Source organism: Callospermophilus lateralis, chromosome 2 (assembly GCF_048772815.1).
Source record: "Callospermophilus lateralis isolate mCalLat2 chromosome 2, mCalLat2.hap1, whole genome shotgun sequence".
NCBI lineage: Eukaryota > Metazoa > Chordata > Mammalia > Rodentia > Sciuridae > Callospermophilus > Callospermophilus lateralis.
In genome coordinates this window covers 151,327,624-151,345,199 of record NC_135306.1, presented here as the reverse complement: position 1 = coordinate 151,345,199, position 17,576 = coordinate 151,327,624, and the positions used below count along the sequence as shown (strand labels likewise).

Genomic DNA, 17,576 nt, shown 5'->3' with positions numbered 1-17,576 from the left:
GGATGCAAGTGCCTGGGCCAGGGCTAACAGGCCTGAGGCCTGGTCCTCTAGGTGAATTAGTCCTTATATCACAGCTTCCAGGGAGGGTCATGATTCTAGCTGTTCACAACATGGCAGATGATTAAAAACTCAGAGTCCTCTTTTTGGTAGCTCTATAATTTGGAGGCAATTGCTTCTGGAGCTGGGATTTGAACTCAAGATGGGTGTCATGACCCCTGGTCCACAGCAGCTGGGGCTGTCGAGCGTGGGCCAATCCCCTCCCCACCACCCCGCCTGTTCCCCTTCCCCAATGTCTGATTTGTTCCTGATTACCTATTCCAGATGATCCCAAGAAGAGGAAGACCAGAGGGTGTTCTTCGTCGTACCAGCCATTCTCCTTCCTCCGGATCGCTATGGCCAAACACACAAGACGGGGGACGGGGAGGGAGGCAGATAAATCAATGACACAAAAGGCAGGATAATTATCACTAAGTATACAATATGTTTTACTGCTCTGTGCCCACTCAAAGTCCTCACTACCATTAGTGCTGCCTAATCTGATTAGCTGGCAAGGCCCCTAGAGACACCTAATCAGGTTAGCATGGATTTGGAAAGCTGCCCAGAGCAGATTTCGGATAAAGTTTTCCAGGATGAGCACTCAGCGTTGCCAGGGAAACTGAAAGGCGGGTGGATGGTGAATGGAGGTGAAGGGGGGTGGGGGATTGGTGAAAGAGAATTTGAGAGGAACTTTAGCTTTTGCTGGCTACCCCTCTTCTTACCTATGCAAACATGAGAGGCAGAAGACCACGGCAGGTTTTAGCCATTTGGGGTGTGAGCTCTGGGCTCTTTCCCATTTGGGGAAACCAAGGTTTGGTATGCTGTCTGGATTAGGAAGTGGAAACAGTCATGTGCATTTTCAGGAACTAATTGAGGGTAGTGTGGAGCTTGGAGTGCGGACGGAGTAAGCCACTTGGTCAGCATCCCTACTAACCATGGTATCCGGTGAGAAAGATCTGTACTAAGTTCCCTTGGGGTTTAACTCTGCTACAGCAAGCCCTGACCTCTCTTCTTCAGCAAGAAGAATGTAATCAAGGGCTATGCATTCAAGGTGAGGAAATGAAGTGCTCAACTACAAAATGGGAGAAATCAGGCCCAGAAGCACCGCTCAAGGGTAAGCAGGGAGTGCTGCGAGGCAGAACCATAAGAAGAATCACTTATTGAACATGCTGCGTGCTAAGCACAATTGGACAATTCACCACCAATGTATTTACTCAAGACCCACACACCAATGCCCTGAAGGGTAAGTATTTTTTAAGTCCATTACAATGAGCAGGAAACTGAGGCAACAGATACATAATACATAGAGGTACTTCTTTCTCTAAACCTGCCATCTTTTCAAAACAAAATCACATAAGGTTTCTTTAAAAAGTGAATATCAACTTGGGTTGCACTAATGGAAACATGGCAGTCAGGAGCAGGAAGAGTCCTGTGTAATGTCAAGGTCTGTCTGCAGATGAAACATCATGTCTGGTCTGGTCCCCAGGGTGTTGAGGGGAGGGGAGGTGATTAGCAAAGGGATAAATGTTAGAGGGCAAAGCCTGGAAACTCAGTCAATCAAGAAAGAGTTGGCAGTCTTAGGGATTCTTCTGCCAGTCTTGAGGAGCCAAGCTCCTAACAGTTATACTGTGTGGCTTTCAAAGAAGCTACTGCAGATGTCAGGGAGGCCTCTTTGGAAGAAGTGGGACTATGGAGGCCTGGCAGGATTTGGATAAGTGGCCAGTATGACAGAGGTGGAGAGATGGGAATGAACATGAGGAGCAGTGCAGGGGATCAGGTTATGAGGGTCTGGACTACCTGTCTTAGGAGTTTACCTCACGATGTGGTCTTCCTCACTTTTTTCCCCCCTGTGGTGCTGGGAATCAAATACAGAGCTTCATGCATGCCAGGCAAGTGCACTACCATGAGCCACATTCCCAGTGCTCACCTCTGTCTTTAATGTTGCCACCTAAAGCACTCTCTCTCTCCACTCTGGTCTCAGTAGAAACAAATGAAAACTGCAACTTCATAGATGTTGGACAAGTCAATTTTTCCTGCCCTGGAGATGCTCTCTGAGAACCCTGAAAGAACTTAGAACACTCAGTCCACCTCTCTTGAGGCTAGGATCCAGATCTTCTCTAAGTGGAACTCACAGACCTCGCAGGTACCTGAACACTAGGGATGAAGCAGGGAAGTTCAAGTTTGGTTGAAGGGGAGTCCCTGGTATCCTGGCAGAAACAGGGAGCTGGGGGTGAGGGTATCTGGAGGTAGTAGAGGTATGAAAATGGCCAAAGCTAGACTTTCGTGAATACTATGTGTGAACATGTGTGCATGTGTGTTGGGGCAGGGGTGAGAGGGTTCACCTGAAAGGAGGTGCATTCTTCCAAAATTTGGCTAAATTGAGAATCTAGGTTGGGAAGAGGCTGAGTATGAACTCGCTTCAGGCTTGATGGGGCATCAAGTGAGGCAGGCATGGCTCAAACAGGTGACCTGGGGGGGATGGGGTTCCCCAGTTTATCATACATGAGGTTCTGATCTTGGCTCCCCCCAACCCCCAGCCCATCCAGAGCTGCACACTGCTGGGCTGTGCAGTATAACACACACCATGGAGAATGTGGAATTGAATTATGCCTGGGGCCATCTTTTTCCCCTTCTTTTCTAATAATGCACCTGGGAGAGAGCGCTTTATAATGCCATACAGACTCCACTGCACAGCTGTCCCTGGTCAATTCTGCCAGACCCAGGGCATGAGTCTGGGGTGGGCTTGATCTGGGTCCCCCATGAAACAGGTGAAATGCCAACCATTAAACAATTACAACTCTGGATATTTCTAATAATATCTGAAGAGAAAAACGGCCAAGCAGATGGAGTCCGACAGAATGAAAAATGGAAGCAGCTAGGAAGGACTGGGGAAGGTGAGCTCCAGGGTGTGCGGTGGGCAGGGTGGCTGGGGACCAAAGCTGGGGAGCCAGAGGGTCCCATCAGGCCTGAGCAGAGGCTGGAATGACCAAAGATCTGGATGGGCCCATGTGCCTGTGGCTGTTAAGTGCTGCTGGACTCATGATGGACCAGCAATGTGAACTAACTCCGCCATCACTTTACAGTCTGTAAAGATCCTCTGTAGAAGTAATTTCATATCAGCCCCATTATGAGAATATAAGGCAAGTAGGGCAGGAAACTGGATTCCTGTTTTATAGATGAGAAAATGTGAACAAAGAAGTTAGGAAACCTGCTTGAGGTTACGCAGGTAAATAAGTGCAGACTCTAGGCTGCCCTGGTTGACTCTCAAGCCTGAACTGGTGCTTCAGGTGTAGGGAAGGTGGGCAGCTATCCCTGGCTCTCTGCTGCTCTCCTCACATCCTTGTCTCACCTGGAAGAAGCTCCCTCTGAAATCTTTCTGTCTGTTTCACTCAGCCATTTGACACATGGCCTCAGGAGCCCCTGTCCTTGGCCTCACCACTGTCCTTAGACTTCAGATGGTATCAGGGCCTCCGCATGGGCAGCCCAGCCCCCTTCCCTGACCGGCCCCAACCAGGATCCTCTGCCTGGTGCCTGCTTTGCTGGTGCCTGTCCCTTTCCAGGTGCCTTCTCCTGGCCACATCTGTCACTACAAGATCATCTGAAAACTCACCTGCAACAACTCTTTACAATTCATTTCACAACAGCACATCTACCCCGCTAATTCCTGGGTCTGCACTCTCTGGTACATGCTCATTTATAGACTGGTATGGTGGAGGGGACAGGAGTTACAGGAACTAAGTCCTGTCTCTGTCATTTACTAGTTGAATGGCTGAATAAAACACTCATTCCTTTAAAGCCTCAGTTTCTTCATCTATAAAATGGAAACAGGTATGTCTCTGTGCCACCCCAATATGAAGATGAAATGAGTTAATGGTTATGAAAGCATTTTATAAGCTGTGAAGAATGAAGTAACAGCAAGAATAAAAATAATGAAGTCATAGTCATTAGCTTTGGTATTTTATACATCTCTTTCCTCCTTATGATAATTCTAAGTGGATTCCTGAGGGACCCCTGAGACTAGCCCAACACTGTTTTAATGTTTGCTGTCTAAATGAAATGATTCTTGGTCTTTCTGGAATCTTAAGCAGGAAAGAGTAGTTTCTTCAACTCTCATTTTACAGAGGGGAAGAATGCAGCCGGGACCTGTCTACTAGTGCTCCAGCTGGTTTCTACTCCCCTTGGGTGAAGAAGGCTTCCACTCCCTTCTAAACCCTCTCTAGAGAGCTCTATGCACTGTTCAGCTCTTGCCAGGAGCACAAAACCCAGAGAGGCCTAAAACAAGGTTTGTGCCTTTTAGAAAAACGCTGCTATGAAAACTGTGGGTTCCAAATGGGGTGGGTGGACCAAAACCAGTGTGGGAAAGCCATTTGTGCCTGAAGGATGAGGGGAGACTGCCAGAAAGTTGGGGGATGATATGATATTCCAAGAAGGCCCCAGCATGTGGAAAACTGGAGTAAAGAGTTGCCTCTTCCTCCCACCCCAGGTCTTTGCCTCCACTCAGCTCAAGGCAATGGGGCAGACTAGGGGGGCTGACTTGTGCTCCTTGATAAGTTCTAATGATCTAGCCTGGAGGTTTTCTTTTCTTTATCCCCTAAACATAACCTGGGGACGTGACTGTTCCATGCTGAGGCATCTCCCAGGGAACCAGCCCTTTGGACTGACACTCATGGTTAAGTTCCCCTAGGGTCTAGCTACCAGTAGTGTCAAAAGGGGCTCAGACTTTATTTACTGAAGTTCAACAACCTTTATATATTTGGATGCCCAACCTCATAAACAGCTGATGGAAGTAGTACCTGTCCATGGAGAGAGAAAGGCCCCTCAAACACAGCAGACCCATGTGGTAAGAGCAATGACAAAAGTAGCTACTGGAAGCTCAGAAAAAGGCCTGAATCCAAGGAAGGACTGAAGTAGGGGCATCTAGGAGAAGTGTAGGTCTTGAATATGTCAGCAGGTAAAGAAGTGCAGGGCAGCCTACGGAACCAGAACAGCAGAGCACAGGCAGGGACCCTGAAGCAACATGGTGAGGGTTTAGAGCTGCAAGCAGTTCTATAGTTCAGGGATGACCTAGATACATTTCTCACATCAGATACCAGTTTTCAAACAAACAAAAACCCAATCAATAAACGGGCAAAGGAAATGAACAGATATTTCACAGAGGAAATACGAATGGTCAACAAATATACGAAGAAATGTTTCAACATCACTAACAACTGGAGAAATGCAAATTACAACTACACTGAGATTTCATCTCACTCCAGTCAGAATGGCAATTATCAAGAATACAAGTGACAATAAATGTTGGCGAGGATGTGGGGAAAAAGGCACACTCATACATTGCTGATAAGACTGCAAATTGGTGCAACCACTATGGAAAGCAGTATGGAGATTCCTCAGAAAACTTGGAATGGAACTTCCAGTTGACCCCGATATCCCACTCCTTGGCATATACCCAAAGGACATAAAATCAGCATACTATAGTAATGTAGCTACATCAATGTTTACAGCAGTTCAATTCACAATAGTTAAGTTATGGAACCAACCTAGGTACCCTTCAACAGATGAATGGATAAAGAAATTGTGGCATATATACACAATGGAATATTACTCAGCCATAAAGAAGAATGAAATCATGGCATTGGCTGGTAAATGGACGGAACTGAAAAATATTATGCTAAGCGAAATAATCTAAACCCCCAAAACAAAGGCTGAATTTTCTCTCTGATATGTGGATGTTGACTCACAATGGGAGGGGATAGTGGGAACAGTGGAGGTTGGGGGAGATGGGAATAGAAAAGACAGTAGAACAAATCAGATAAAACTTTCCTACATTCATATATGAATACATGACCAGTATATCATATACAGCCACAAAAAAGGAAAGTTATACTTCATGAACATATGATGATATCTCAAAATACATTCTACTGTCATGTATAATTAAAAAGAATAATAAAAAAAAGATAGCAGTTTTCAAAGGTAGGGCCCAGAGAAAGGCACAGGGCTTGGGAAGACTGCCCTTTTAGGGAACTGGAGCCCGAGAGGTTAGTGCTCCTGGTGTGACACATGGCTGATTCTGAGATTCTGTATATGGGCCAGACATTGACACTTCTAGCAGGGCAGTTGAGGTGGAAGAGATTGCTTGAGGAGACACAGGGGATTCATAGAGCTAACCGGGATTGGGTGGAATGGTACCAGGCATAGGCCCCTGGTCAGAAGAAGTTCCAAGGTGGCTGTCAGGTACATGCAGGTTGACCTGCTGCCCAGGAGAGGCTTCTTAGAGAAGGTCTGGGGAAAGGCTTGCCACCCGAGGGGTCAAAAGTCAAGCAATATGGCTGTAATTAACAATCTCACTAGAGTGTGGTTCCTTGTCATAGCACATTACAGAGCCTGACAAGGAGCCACAGCAGTAAATTAATTTCACAAACTGCTCAGCATCTACTTTGACCAGATGCCGTGCTTGGAATTGGGAGAATAAACCAGAAGCCCACAGTGCACTGGTCCTAAACAGGGCTGGCCCAAGGAGAAAGCAGTCAGTGTGGGGGATGGGCTGGGGTGGGATGGGAATAGAAGGGCCAGAAGAGAAGGAACCACAAGCCTACCGCAGCAATGACAGCAGAGATGAGCTTGGTGGCATGTGCAGGGAGGCAGAGGCAGGTGCTATGGCTGGCCTTCTGTGCCATGTCAGGACAGCAAGGCCACTCAAGGTTTCTAATATGGGAGGGCATTGTTAAATGTGTGTTTTCCAAAGATCAGCCAGCGAGGAAAACTGATTCTAGGGAAAGGAAAGGAAGCAGGAAGACCACTCTGCCATGGTTCAGGCTGCTTGTGTCTGAGCCAGGGCAATGGTATCAGGAACAGAGGAGCGAGGCCAGTCTTGATAACCTGTAAGAGGTAGAATGATAGAACTTGATATTTGGGCTGTAAGGGGTGAGGGGGTGGGAGGAGCCACAGATGAATGGATAAAGAAACTGTCTTTTAGACATTTAAAGACAGTTTCTTTATCCATTCATGTCTAAATTCCTACTTAGGAGATCAGTGAATGTGAACAGACAGCTGGCTGCTTTTCTGAGGATGATGAGGGGCTTAGAGGTGTTGGGTTCGTGGGCATCTTCCCTTCCCCATAATTCACAGCTCTGGATTCTAGAAGAAGAGCTTCATTTTCTGTGCCAAGGCTCTGGTTTATGGTATGCAGGCTGGCCCTGCTTTGGCTCTGATGACCCTATGAGACCAGAGAGGTCATGGGGCCTGGGTTGTGGGGCTGGTGCTTTATCTCCTCTATTTGTAAGGTGGTAACTGTGAGGCAGCCTTGCTACAGGCCCTGCAGCTGGGGATCACACTGATAAATTCACTGTATTACTTTGCACAAATCAATATCCCAGCACTTACCAGGGGTTGATGTGACCGAAATTGGTTTCAGCCAATTCGTGAGGGTAATAAATGGCCATTTATCAAATCAATTCATTCTGCGGCACTTCTCTGGCTACCCACCCTCATGGTACCCATGGGGTGCCAGGCTCCATCAGCCAGTGCTTAGTACATATGTGATGCTATGCTAGAGGATCACGGAGGCCTGGCCTAGCTTCTAGATGCACCTTACTCCCCTGTACCTGCTTTGGTTTGGAGGTACTGGGTACTGTGTGCCATCACAGTTCTAACCCACAATGCCTCATCCTTTGCCTGGTCCTGTACCTGCAATTACCAGGCTGGGGTCTAAGAGCCTCTGGGAGCTGGTCACAGGAAATGAACATGGCTTGGAACAGATCGTGAGACCCCAGTTATAGGGATTCTCAGCAAGATAGGTGCACAATTACTGCTTTATAAATGGAGGTTGAGCATCAGCCCTGCTCAACCTGGGCCCCAGGGGCCACTCTGTCTTTTCTAGGGTTTTTGTAGACATAGCAGGGTTGGTCTCATACGATGGCACATGGAACAGGGCCTTTCCACTGACCCAAGGCAGAGTTCAGGTAATAGAATGGGGGTTTTAAGTGGGAGGAGGCACTCAGGGTACACATTCTGACACATCTTGGAGGTGAGGAATTGAGTCATCTACTCTTGCTCTGGGCCAACAGTAAAGACAGGCAAGATGGGTGACCCATCAGAAGTTAGTGTATAACCAAAAAAGTGGTGAGGTGGGACCATGAATTGCTGTAATTCCAGCAATGTGGGAGGCTGAGGCAAGAGGATCCCAAGTTTGACCCTGTCTCAAATTAAAAAATAAAAAGGGTTGGGGATATAGGTCAGTGGTAGAATGCCCATGAGCATCCAGTAGTGTAATAAAACTATAAATAAACAAAAACAGCCTTAAGGCTGAACATCTTTTTTTTTTTTTTTTCCTTCTCCCAGTGTTAGGGATTGAGCCCAGGGCCTGACACATTAGAAAAGTGCTCTAACACTAAGCTACATCTCTAGCTCCCAAGGCTAAACATCTTAAGGATAGGGACTAGGCTGTATGGCAGACAAGAAAGAATACATGCTTAGAGTTCCATGGTCCTGGACTTGGTACCCTACTACACAGGTGAGAAAACTGATGTTTAGAAAAGCTGAGGAGGCTGAGCTGCATGGCAGGTGAGTGACAGAACAGATTGGTCAAATTAGCTCAGTAGCTCCCTGTTTCTGGGGAGTGTCATGGCTTGTGAACTTGAGGAGCTGGTGAGAAGTAGGAGGTCAAAGAATAGCAGGTGGCCTGCTGCAGAAGTGTGTAAGAAGCTGAGAAAACACTGTAAGGGGGCGGGGGCTGTAGCTCAGTGGTAGAGCGCCTGCGTCTCACATGTGAGGTGCTGGGTTCAATCCTCAGCACCACATAAAAATAATTATATTAAAAAACAAAAAACACTGTAAGGGCAGCTGCAGTCCTGGTTCAAGTAGATGAGAGACTCTAGAAAGAGGTGCTTTGTTAGATCTCCACCCAGGTAATCAGTGTCTTGAGTGGGCTATGCTTCTCTTCAACCTATGAGGGCTCCCAGAATCTCTGCTCCCTTCACCTCTAACATAGCTTTGGAAAAGGAGTTGGGATAGCAGCTGGGAAGAGATGTCTGCCTCCAGACCCCAAGGAGACAGTCTGGTGTGATCTGCCCTGCACGTAGTGGGGCCCTGTGCATTCATAAAAGTTCTCCCCAGCTCCTGTGTGTGCCAACAGGCCACTTTCTGACCTCTAGCTGGGGAAGCAGTTTCAGTCTATGGTCTCCTTTCCTCTGCTGATTTGGTCAGATCCCTGATGAGGGATTCACATGGGGTTAGATGCTTAGAGAAAATAATAAGCAATGTGTCAGTGGGACTGGTCAAGACCTCTCAGGGCAGTGAGTTTAAACTCCAGCCAAGCATCAGATCACCTGAAGAGCCTATTAAAATACAGATCCCAGCATCTGATTCCATAGGTGTGGGTGAGGCCTGAAGTCTGAATTCTTAAGTTTCAGGGGAGAGTGATGCTGCTGGGCCAGGGACCATGATTGGAGAACTCCTCTTAGGGGAGACCCTTTTGCTTTGCCTGGCATAGGATTCCTCTTTCCCAGCTCATACTCAGGGCAGTTGCTGTTATAGCTATGTATAACTGTCCAGCGGGCTTCACATGGGAAGGAAGGCCACAGATAAGGGTTACAATCTGGTGTCTAGGAGCCAAAGTATAGAAATAAGGGCTTACAGGTGGGGAAGAAGGCATTCTATAATTGTTTGGGATGTTTTTCCTAAAATAGGACCAGCTGCTATTCTGAAGGGATGAGAAAGTCCTGGGCTGGCACAGAGAAACATATCCTAGTTGTAGCTGCCACACCACTAGTAATGGACAGGCTATCACCCCCCTTTGGGTCTCAGGTATCCCACCTTGAGAATGGGGCAGTAGGTAGAGGAACAGATGAAGGTGAGAGTTAAAATTCTAAGAACTGGAAAGCATCCTTGGGCAAATTATTGAATAATTATTGAATAAGCAATGTGTCAGTGGGACTGGTCAAGACCTCTCAGGGCAGTGAGTATAAACTCCAGCCAAGTTTAGTGTCTTATCTTGCTCACCTGTAAAATGGGAATTTGGTAGTACCAAACTCATGGTGCTGCTGAGAAGACTATTTTAGTCCTTTCAGGATATACAAAGAGTTTATAATAATGCCTGGCATATAGATAGTACTCAACAAATGTTGACTTTTAATGTTAACTGCATCTCTCCAGTTTGGTGGCAGCAGGAAGTCCACCTCCTGGCAGCAGAGCATAAACTACCCTGCGTTTTCCTGCACTGGCTATGGTCCTAGTACTCACCAGCACCCACAGTGGCAATGGCACTCTCCTGGCCAATGATGTGCTCCTTCAGACGCTGTTCCAAGGGGAAGCGGCGCCGTTCCTCAGCTTCACGCTTCCGCTGCTTTTCCTGGTACTGCAGGGAAAGAGGGCAAATGGCTCAGGGGTGTTAGACCCTAGTTTCATTCTATCCCCTCAACTAGAAAAACACAGTCGTGGGACTACAGGGGTCCTGTGGAACAGGTCTGGTTCATGAACATGAGAGGATAACTTAGTTCTTCCCATCCTCCCCCTGTCTGTCTTGCCTGAGAAAAAAGCCACACCTTGCCTTCAGGGAGCCCCAAGTCAAGAGCAGGCAAGACAGGGTCTACAGACAAACGCTTCTCAGACAGAACCACTTTCCTCATGGTTTCAGAGCATAAATGCTTATCTCTAGGACGGTACCACACCAGACAGCTTGTAAGTCTCTCCACTGACTCAGTTCTGAGCTCCCTGAGGGCAGCCACTATCTTTCACTCATTGCTATTTCCAGCACAGGTCCTGGCCCAGCAGAGACATCTTCTGAGTGTTTGGCAAAACTAAATTTGATGACAGATACAAAGAAGAAGCAGCTATGCAGGTGGTGCAGAGGCACAGAGAAGGGAAAAATACATAATATGGAATATTTTGGGGGATTTCTGGGAGATGGAAGGCTTGAAGAAGCTGGAGGACCATCTGCTGACCAGGCAGGGAGGGCTGAGAGTATGGGCCTGACAGGAAAGCATTTCAGGAGGTTAGGAGCTGAGGAGGAAGGAAGCAGATCTTGAACTGGCAAGGAAAGACTGGGTCTACAGGAGGTTCCTTTCCCTGAAGCCCATGTGACACGGACATCTTTCTAGGAAGAGAACTGTCAAGGTAAGGCCCTGTCACAAAAGTTGTGGCTGCAGATTGTTCTTTCGGGCAGAGTGGATGAAAAATACCTGCTGCTTGGGCAGTGTTTTCCTGATACGGTAGTGACCTTGACAGAAGTTAAAAAAAATAAATAGCAAACAATCCAATTTTGGCTGTTGCTATCAGTCTGTAACTGAAAGCTCCCATCAGTCCTGGGGTTTCATATGGAGCAATAATTCGGCGCCGATCCCAGTGGAGCGACGCTTGCCGGCTGGAATCCAGAGTGTCACTGTGCAGCTCCCTCAGGCACCACATACATCACCTGGCTCTGCCGACTCCAGCCATATATCTGCCTCTTCCTCCTCCCTGCCCAGCAGCCCGCTCAGCACTTGGGTCTGTGCGCTGGAAAGCTGATGGGGAGATGCACACATTCTGGCTGGGACAGTGCTGGCCTGCACTGCGGAGTCTGGAGGGGAAGCTGGCTTGCCCATGTTTCTGGGGTACTTTAGTCACTTCTGGAAGAGGCGGCTATGGGCCAGGCACTGTACTCAGCACAGGGTCTCATTTAATTCTTATTGTTGTCCCCCATCTGAAATTTGACTCCTCTCTAAGCACAGTGAGCCAAGCTATGTGGCAGAAAGAACAAGCTTCACTCTAGACAGACCCGAGTTCAAACTCCACCTCATCCATTTACCAGCTAGCTGACCTTGGGAAGTGGGTTCAACCTCCCTGAATCTTAGTTTTCTTCCTGTAACTTGGGATATACTCACCTTGCAGGAGCCTTGTGGGATGCTGATGAGGAGTAAATGAGATAATGGACAAAATACTTTGTCAAGTCTATAGGTATAAGTGGTAGTCTGTGCTGGGGTTGTGGCTCAGTGGTAGAGCACTTGTCTAGCATGCATGAGGCAGTAGGTTTGATTCCCCAGCACCACATTAAAGAAACAAAACAAAACAAAAACTAAATAAATGGTAGTCTGACTCAAACGGCTACCACAGTACCTGGACTTTATGAAACTTTTGTTAAATGTTATTTATTTCCCTTCTTCTTCACTGAATTTTAATAACTGATTGTCTAACTTGGTACTTTTTTGGGGGTACCAGATTTCTTTTGACTAATCCAATCATTTTTGGAGGTCCATGAATAAAAAGAAGCATTGTGCTCTGGCTTAAGCAGAAGCCAGGAGCAAAGTCCTCTGTGTACCCCACTGCCCCACAAATGGCTCTGGAGGCTCCCTTCTAAAGGAATTTGCTGTGCAGCTGCAGCAGCAATACTTACCAGGTTCTACAGACTTCACTAAAGCCCGAGGCAGCTTATCTCTGTCTGACAGTTCTCTCTCTGGGGCTGAGAATTCTGCCTCTAGGTACTTTCCATCCACTTGTCTCTGGGGCCTCAGAGAACATGCCTTTTCCCTTTGCCCCAGGCAAAGGCTGTTTTGTTGACTTGGATATGACCACTGGGTCCTCCCTATGCCTTCTCCAGGGAAATAGTTCTACTTCTTATAACTCTTCTTCAGTATCCTGATTTTAGGTTTTCTTGATATCATACCTTCTTGGGCATGAGGAAAAAGTCCTTGCTTTCTATTGGGGTGAGCATTGGGGAAAGGTTACACCATGAACTGAGTTTCTCAGTCGTTTTCTAGATGGTCTTGGGAAAGGTTCAAATGCTCTATATCTCAGTATATCTTGATTTCCTTAAGCCTGGAATCTCAAATACCTATACCTAGTCAGAAAAACCTCTGAAAATCAGTCTTCTTGATAAAACACTGGGATTATACCAGGTCAAAGGGTATTGCTGCATGTTTTTCTCTTAATGTTTGGCAAAGTTTGTACTAAATAGTGATTAAATGAATGAATGAATGAACAAGTGAATGAATGGCCTTGTGGAAAACTTATCAGTAGAAGAAACTAGAGAAGGAAAAGGCTTGGCTTGTGCATATTCATTTGGGAGAGGGAAAAAAGAAGGATGAGATTGGTAAGGACTCCACAACTGTAGGCTACTGTCATCCTTGGCGCTTGGAGAGATGGGAGGAAGCCTACAGGACTGAGCTCAAGGCTCTGCTTTAGTGGGGTTCCAGGTATATAGAGAAGTCAGGCAGGTAACCCAGCCTGCTGAAGCAGAAGGCAGTGGACTGAGGCACTGTGAAGGGGACGCAGGAGAACTGGAGTGGGGAGTGATCATTGTCTTAATAAAAGCCATGTACAATTAACTTCAGAAGCTCTCACCTGGAGCTGGCAGCAGCCAGTTTCCCATGCTGCATCTTGGCTGGATAATCGCAGCCACTGGTTTCCATCAGTCTTGATTTAATATGGCACCCCTCCTGGCTGTGAGTGCATTTACAGGAAAGGGCTGGGCGGCCAAGGCGAAGCCCTAGTTGGGCTTGCTTTGCTCAGAGGTGGGTGGCTGGGCTGTGGGGGAGGGCTTGGGGAGAAGAGGTATGATAGGCATCCTGATAGGTGGGCATCCCTAAGGAGGCAGGTCTGGCAATCAAACTGGCAGTGAGAGGGCAGCTTGGGTGGAGGTGGTGAGTAGGCAGAATAAGACTCCAGGCAAGAATGGGATAGAAAGAGAGGGAGGAGAGAAGAAAAGCCAAGTGCAGTTTGCCTCTCATGAAGAGATTAGGCCTACAGAGCCCAACTTACAGACAGAGCCAGATATGCCCCATATTCCTGACTTCCTGGTTCAGACCCTAACTCATGTCACTGTCAGGGTGTCTACTATGCCTTCAAATGGAATGACAGAGAGGACAACAAAAAGGACCAAGGGGTAACATATGAGGACCAAGGGGTGTCGGGGGTTCAACAAAGAAGTCTAGGGGTGGCAGAGTAGATAGGAACATGAGACTGGAGGATCAGAGAGGTGCCCGAGTGACTCCTAAAAGTCTACTGAACGAGCCCACAAAGTATGCATGCCTTTAGAGGAAGGCTAGACACAATGCATGTGTCAGCCCCATCAAATGTGGTGACCACCAGGTCATCATCTTGGATTCCATTTTCCTCTCCTTCTTTTGTTGCTAGAGCAATATTTTTAACATGTCAATGCCACTGTGTCACACCTCTGCAAATAGCTCTGTTGATCCTGAGATAAGACTGGTAGAGACTGAGAGGGGCATGGAGTAGCTAAAGTGAGAAAATGAAAATATGTTCTCAGAGCATCATATCAAGGGCATGTGATACTGATTCATCCCATAACTGTAGATGTTAACCTTGTTCACTTGGCTAAGGTGGTGTCTGCCAGGGTTTTCCACTACCTTTTTTTTTCTTTTTAATATATTTCTTTAATTGTCAACAAACCTTTATTTTTTTTATTTATTTGTGGTGCTGAGAGAATCAAACCTAGTGCCTCACACATGCTAGGCAAGTGCTCTACCACTGAGCCACAGCCTCAGCTCTTCTACTACCATTTTTCCTATTTGCAGTTAATAAGTATTTTATAGGGAGAGATGGACACTATGTAAATATCCTGCCACTTCTCAAACTTCTATGCACTAGCTCTAGCATCTACTGGTGGGTTTTACCAGATCAGTATTTTGATCTGGTAAAACCCACCACGGTAAAGTTGATAGTGTCATCATTCCCACTGTGGATATTAAGTAAATTCAAGCAAAGTTCCACTGGCAGCAAGCAAGAGAAGAAAGAACACTAACTTTTGCAGACTGATTCTGGATCCTGCACTTTACATCTGAGGATGAGAAAAAGACCTATTCCCCACATGCAGGTAGCTCAGAGTCTATTTAGGGAGATGAGATTTAAAACACAAATTTCCTATTCCTACTTCTAGTCAGGGCTACCTAATGAATTTATTGAAAATAAACACCAGAGGGTTTTCTTGCCAGAAATACATAACCTGAGTTGAATCATAAGGAAACGTTACATAAACTCAAATTCAGGGACATTCTACAAAATAACCAGCCTGTACCTGTTAAAATGTCAAGGTCATGAAAGACAAGGAAAGACTGAGGAAGTATTCCAGATTAAAGAAGACCAGAGAGACCTGATTACTGAATACAATTTGGGATCCGGAATTTTCTTTTCTTTTAAGCAGAATTATTGAAATACTGGTGAAATCTGAATAACATCTGTATATTATTTTAATATTAATATTAGAGTCCTAATTTTGATGATCCTACTGAGGGTATGCAAGAAAATGTAGGGTGGGAATGTAGTTCAGTGGCAGAACACATGCCTAGTATGTGAGTTTAATCTCTAGCACTGCAAAAAAAAGAAAAAAAGAAAATTGTCTGTGTTCCTTGTTTTTTAGGAAATATATACAAGTATTTAGAGGTAAAGAGCATGATGTGTGTAACTTATGCTTAAATGATTCAGAAAAATATATTTATGTATATTATTTATGTATATGTGAATAATAAAGCAAGTGTGATAAAAATGTTTAATAGTTGGGGATCTGGGTGAAGAGTTTACAGTAACTATTGTCTACTCCTGAAATTATGCAAAAATGAAATAAAAAAATATCAGGATAATGCTTACCCTTGGAGGATGCCTAGTGACTGACAGTATGAGAGGGTTTCTGAGTGCTTGTAATAGTCTATTTCTTGCTCAGGTGTGTGGTTTGTGAGTTAAGCATATATTTATGACGTGAACTTATACAAATGTTTCCCTCCAAAAAAAGTATTTAAAAACAACAACAACAAAAGAGAAAGTAAAAGCCACTCAGCACTGTGTCTGGCCCATAGTAAGCCATAGGGTAGAGCACAGGGCCCTGTACTGAGATGCGTGGCAGGAAACACAGGCGACAGGCTGAGTGAGGCAGGGACAAGAGCCCCCCACCCTTTCCTCCTGTGTGCCCCACCCCTCCTCCTCCTCTATAGGACTTAGCTCAGCTCTGATGGGAGCACCCAGGTTCTCAGCCTGGAATATGGGCCCAGGGGAGCATCACATCCCCAGCTACCCCTGAAGCAAATGAAAAAATATAGAGACAGGAAATGTGCTTGTGATTCTGTCACTGGGATATGCAAATAAAATATATAGGATAGGCCTATCTGCCTAATATTCCTGCCAATTCATTCTCTGGGTGTGATTAAAATGAGCAATAAATTCCTCGTGAGTCTCGGTGGAGTGAGGATCAGGAGAGAAGATGCGGCTGGCATGCGCGCGTCCCCCTTAGCTGAATATTCATCATGGGATAGCTTCCTATATTTTTGTTTTATCTGCCATCATGTGCACAGAGATATATTTCTACCTCTCTTCCATCTCTTAGTTAAGACATGAAAATGGTCGGGGCGCCAAGTAGTAAACTATCTATTGAAATCATTCAATGTGAGAACCAGGCTACCTCCCCTACAAAGCTTGGCCTGCTCATTCTGCAAGGAGGCGGATGAGCCACGCTTTCCTGGAACCCTACTCTGGGGGGACCCTTCCTAAGCATCAATCAGTCTGTGGATATCAGAGTTGAAAGCACTGGTGGCTTCTCACACCTGTGGGTCTTCTCAGGGGGACTAGGGAGGCTTATGCTCAGGGACTGCTGAGAGAACTGAGGAAACCTGTGGTGAGGGGAAGACCATTCAGGGCACGTAAGGTGCAGAGATTCTTGTGAAAGTGACACACATTTTAAGAGGTAGAATGAATTTTTAAAAATGAGGCTTACGGATAATTTTAAAATGGGAAAATCACTGATACTATTAAGTTAAAAAAAAAAAAAGGCAAATTTCAAATATAGAACAGGATTGTAACTCAGAGGCTTTCAGGGCCAAGCAGAAAACATAAATGCCTGGCAAGCAATGGCACAACACGGTAGGGAGTGTGGCCACAGAGTCCACACCCCCAACTCTCAGGGTTTTAAATTCACAATTTTGGAAAACTCTAGGTTGGCAAAATAAGGTATGTTTGCCAGCTTGAGACCTCTGATATACAGCAGGCTACCAGCAGGTTTAAACAAAAAGGCCGTCTACCTACAGGTATGTGGATATGGCCAGAAAGAGATAATACAGTACAAGAGATCTCTGTGTGAGATCCTAATAGGCACTTTTGTAACAACTTGATTTTCTGGAAGTCATCTGCTTTCTTTCTTGCTGCGTTAGTTTTCCCACCTGTGAAATAGGGGTAATAAGAGCTACTCTGTGGATTGTTATAAAATTAGAAAGAGTATATTAGAACATCTGACACAGTGCTTAGATATGCTTAATAAATCTACTATTATTATAAATAAAAGTATTGATAGTGGTTATGTGTAGGTCGTAGGGCTAGAATGCTTTTACTAGAGATTAGGCTCAACTGCCATCTTTTCCAGGAAACCTCCCTTGATCGGTCACATCACTAATGATCAGTGGTGTCACAGTTCACTTGCTTGACTCCCGACAGACTATGGACTCTGGTAGTTATTTACTTATCTGTTTTCTTCTCATCTAGCCCAGAACTTGGCACATGGATATCATTCATAAATTCGTACTACATTATTTAATTCTCCTCGTCTTTTCTCTATTTCCAAATCT

General features: G+C 45.8%; 1 protein-coding gene across 3 annotated transcripts in view; it reads right to left on the bottom strand.

Annotated features, from left to right (window-relative positions):
- Positions 1-17,576, bottom strand: part of Clpb (ClpB family mitochondrial disaggregase) — a 142,276-nt gene that overhangs the window by 16,074 nt on the left and 108,626 nt on the right. For all 3 annotated transcript variants that reach the window (XR_013090402.1, XM_076846695.1, XM_076846697.1), the window contains exons 7-8: positions 10,279-10,393; positions 313-390 (exon numbers count right to left, since the gene is read on the bottom strand). Coding sequence is in view for 2 of the 3 variants with exons in the window: in XM_076846695.1 (XP_076702810.1) it covers positions 313-390; positions 10,279-10,393 (193 nt within the window). In the remaining variant the exon portion in view is untranslated. The remainder of the gene's footprint in view (positions 1-312; positions 391-10,278; positions 10,394-17,576) is intronic.